Genomic DNA, 4,142 nt, shown 5'->3' on the forward strand with positions numbered 1-4,142 from the left:
ATTTACCATTGTCATGTAAATAGATTCACAGGACCAGGAAGTATTATAACTGTCATGTAAATAGATTCACAGGACCATCGATTTAAACGTTTTCCGCATATAATATTATATTAATAGCAATTAATAAATTAAGTGTCAATATGTTTGGATTTTTTTAATCATGCATTTCTTCTGATATAATAGTTAATTATCTTTTGGCAGTTTGTCTCACGCTTTTGTTGATTCCATCCTAACTTAAAATAGACAACTCATTCGGCAACTAAATAAATAGAGTCATTCATCGCTGAATAATATTAAAGGTTAAAATGTTTAATTACTCGAAATGAATCGAGGATTAATCTTTTAGTTCAGTTAGTAAAAGTAAGGATGGTTTGTCAAAGGATTTCCAAGATACACTTGATAACAAGAATGGTTTGGCAAATGGTTTCCAAGATACACTTGATAACAAGAATGGTTTTGCAACTGTTCCCAAGATACACTTGATAACAAGGATGGTTTTACAATGGTTCCCAAGATACACTTGATAACAAGGATGGTTTTACAATGGTTCCCAAGATACACTTGATAACAAGAATGGTTTGGCAAAGGATTTCTAATGTGCATTTAATAACAAGGATGGTTTTCAAAAGGGTTCCCAAGAAGCACTTGATAATAAGGATGGCTCGTCCCAAATATTCAGCGATGTAGGCTTGCTAACAATTCTGGTCGGGAAAGGCATATTCAACTTTATACATTTGGTCACAAGAGTATCTATATTGCACCATTATGAAAATGTTGATTACATCCCAGTAAACGCCTCTTGGTGACTTAGCGGTGAGTCTGGGGGCTTATAGTACTAAAATTTGGATTTCGAACCAAACAGTGGGTATAGCACAGGGGAGCACATTGTGTAGCTTTGTGCTTAATAACAAGCAAACAAACAAATCCTTAGTGCAATCTAGTGCCGTTTTTATCAACCGTTATTCAAATATAGCTTCAGTTGGCTGTTTTATGAGCTTCCTCTATGAAGTTTATAAAGATCAAGAGAAACTTATGATTAATTGTTAAAAAGACACAAAATTCATCAATGTATTTTCCTATTGTCACCAGAACCTTATATTTGATGAATGTGGAATATTTTCAATGCATCAGGCCCCTCAGCGGCTCAGAAATAGCCCATTGTATAGCTTTGTGCCTAACAACAAACAAAACAACTAAGGTGTAGATTTCCTACTGTTCGAAGTTAGAATTCTGTGACAAAACTCAGTTGCTAATAAAAATATATCCTTAAAAGTTACGTAATGTAAAATGTGTATTTTTTCTTTGTATTATTTCAACGGAAACTTTGAGTTTTGAATGTTTAACGCGAAAATTAAGTAAAGCGTTAATACTGATCCAATCAGCTCTTTAAACCAATTTTTCTTAATTGCGTATTACTTGTGGGTCCAGAACTTTTATTAGTTACATTATCCTTACACAAATATATACACACACACAAGTAAATAAATAAATAAAAAATACCGTCAATATTGCAGTTATTCACATTAATTATTGCTGGGGTTCCCTTCTATATATTAATTATTGCTGAGGGTCTCCTCTATACATTAATTATTGATGGGGTCACCTTTATACATTAATTATTTATGCGTACCCCTCTATAAATTAACTATTGTTGGGCTCCCCTCTATATTTTTCACCGCAAATGAGCGGTTGCACCCACTTTTTTTTTTGGCCAGTCCTTTGCACTGAGTTTTATAACAACAACAAAAAACTCGGTAACATGCAGTACGTGGACCCTAAATTAACGTTATGAGAGCGGATTAGCCCTTTGGTAGAGCTCTGGGTGTCGGAGCTGGCGAGCCGGGTTCGAATCCGTGCGACACTACCAAATATTCCCCGTACTTTCAGCTGTAGATGCGTTATACGAGTAACAATAAATTCCTTAACGTGGATGGTGGGTGCTGCTGACTGGCTTCTTTCCTTCTGGTTAGGAGTTTAAAATTATGGACCTCACCAGACAGCCTTAGTAGTTTGGGCATAACTATAAAAACTTTATGAAAAAATATGACTTAACGGTGTAAAACAATCTGATAATTAATACGAGAACCTGCAGACTTCTAATTAAATATTATTTGAAATAAAATTAAACCCAAAGCAAAATGTAGCAACAAGTGTTTCATAGGTAATATGATGCCCTCGAAAATTGATCGTTTTGGGGAAATATATGTAACAGCAGCAAGTCATACCCCTGCTGTGGTGAACAAAATGCAGCATCTTGTAACAGGTGAGACTTTACGAAAACAAAAGTCAGTGGCAAAATCCTTCCACCTTCCCCCAGACAACAGTGGAAACGAGTTTAAAGTAATATGGTTCATCGAGATAAAGCTTCCAGTCATACTTCAATTCGTAGTGTAGGAAACGGGGCAGACCCCCACTTTCAATCTGTCCCTGTAAAATGTATCAAAATTGGGAAAATTACTCCCAGAAAAAGCAGGAGAACGCATAAAATGTAATCCAGAACTCAAGAGCTTCTGGCAATAATGGGTGTTTGGTCAAACAGATCTTGTCCTCTCCCTCACTTTCAGTTCAATCGTTACAGCAGAAGAATGAAGCTGCAGGACTGTTGTCAAGATGTACGATCGTCAGATAGAGCACGACAGGACATGGTTACATGGATAGTAACGATGTGGTGAGGCTTCGAGATCGTTTTAATATAACGTACTCAAACATTGTTGGTTGTGTATGTCTTTTTAATCTTTATTAATAAGTTAAATTGCATTTCATCGCTTCATCTAATGCACCCTCCAAATCACAAGTAAACCATATATACCCAGTGGCCCAGCGATAAGTCTGGGGGCTAAGAACGCTAAAAATCGTGTTTCGATAGTCGCAATGGGTAGAACACAGATAGCCCATTCTGTTTCTTTGTACTTAATAACAAACGAACAACACTATTTGTCAAACACTATATCAGACAATAACACGACGTCACCGATGTAAACACAAACTTTTTTTTCAGCCAAATTACACAGCAGTTGCTGAGAACTGTAATATGTGGCGGAACTTTGACGATATCGCTGACTCTTGGAGCAGTGTTCTTTCCATCATTGATTATCACTCTGCTCATCAGGACCAACTGGTACCTGTAGCTGGACCTGGAAAATGGAACGATCCAGACATGGTAAGGATTTCTAATCGTTTCATCTGAGGACTTTTTAATGTTCGATATTTTATTTGTTAATACTCAATATTGTAAAATGGTTTACTCCCAGAAATATATCTTATGCTGTTCAGCGTATCACAGCAGCTTCTCTGAGACTTTCTTATAGTGTTTATGGAGTCGAACGCAACAGGAATTAGTTGTTTTGTAATTATAAAAGTCAAGATTTTGTTCCTATAGCAAAAGATTCACAATCGTTTCACCAGGTAGAGCTGTTCGAAGTTATATTTACCTTGTGTATAAATGTGTGAAAACCATCTAGAACCAGGTGTGGCCTAGCAATAAATGTGCCTGACTACATGATTGGAAGGTCCAAGGTTCAAGCCACAATATGCCAGTGAACATATCTGCACTTAACAGTACAGGTCAAGTTACCAGTACATTAGTAAATAAACTGGAGTCTTTATCGTATTCATTAGAGGTCAAGTTACCAGTACATTAGTATATAAACTGGAGTCTTTATCGTATTCAGTACAGGTCAAGTTACCAGTACATTAGTAAATAAACTGGAGTCTTTATCGTATTCATTAGAGGTCAAGTTACCAGTACATTAGTATATAAACTGGAGTCTTTATCGTATTCAGTAGAGGTCAAGTTATCAGTACATTAGTATATAAACTGGAGTCTTTATCGTATTCAGTAGAGATCAAGTTACCAGTACATTAGTAAATAAACTGGAGTCTTAATCGTATTCAGTAGAGGTCAAGTTACCAGTACATTAGTAAATAAACTGGAGTCTTTATCGTATTCATTACAGGTCAAGTTACCAGTACATTAGTAAATAAACTGGAGTCTTTATCATATTCAGTACAGGTCAAGTCGCCATTACTTTAGTAAATAAACTGGAGTCTTTATCATATTCAGTACAGGTCAAGTCGCCATTACTTTAGTAAATAAACTGGAGTCTTTATCATATTCAGTACAGGTCAAGTCGCCATTACTT

General features: G+C 36.0%; 1 protein-coding gene across 1 annotated transcript in view; it reads left to right on the forward strand.

Moving 5' to 3' along the window:
- The first annotated feature begins 2,787 nt into the window (after window positions 1-2,787).
- The window catches only part of LOC106475626 (alpha-N-acetylgalactosaminidase-like), a 7,301-nt gene continuing 5,946 nt past the window's right edge, over window positions 2,788-4,142 (forward strand). The window contains exon 1 of the mRNA XM_022379690.1: window positions 2,788-3,160. Coding sequence (XP_022235398.1) covers window positions 3,032-3,160 — 129 coding nt within the window. The 5' untranslated portion in view covers window positions 2,788-3,031. The remainder of the gene's footprint in view (window positions 3,161-4,142) is intronic.

The sequence above is a fragment of the Limulus polyphemus genome, unplaced genomic scaffold, assembly GCF_000517525.1.
Source record: "Limulus polyphemus unplaced genomic scaffold, Limulus_polyphemus-2.1.2 Scaffold8889, whole genome shotgun sequence".
Lineage (NCBI taxonomy): Eukaryota > Metazoa > Arthropoda > Merostomata > Xiphosura > Limulidae > Limulus > Limulus polyphemus.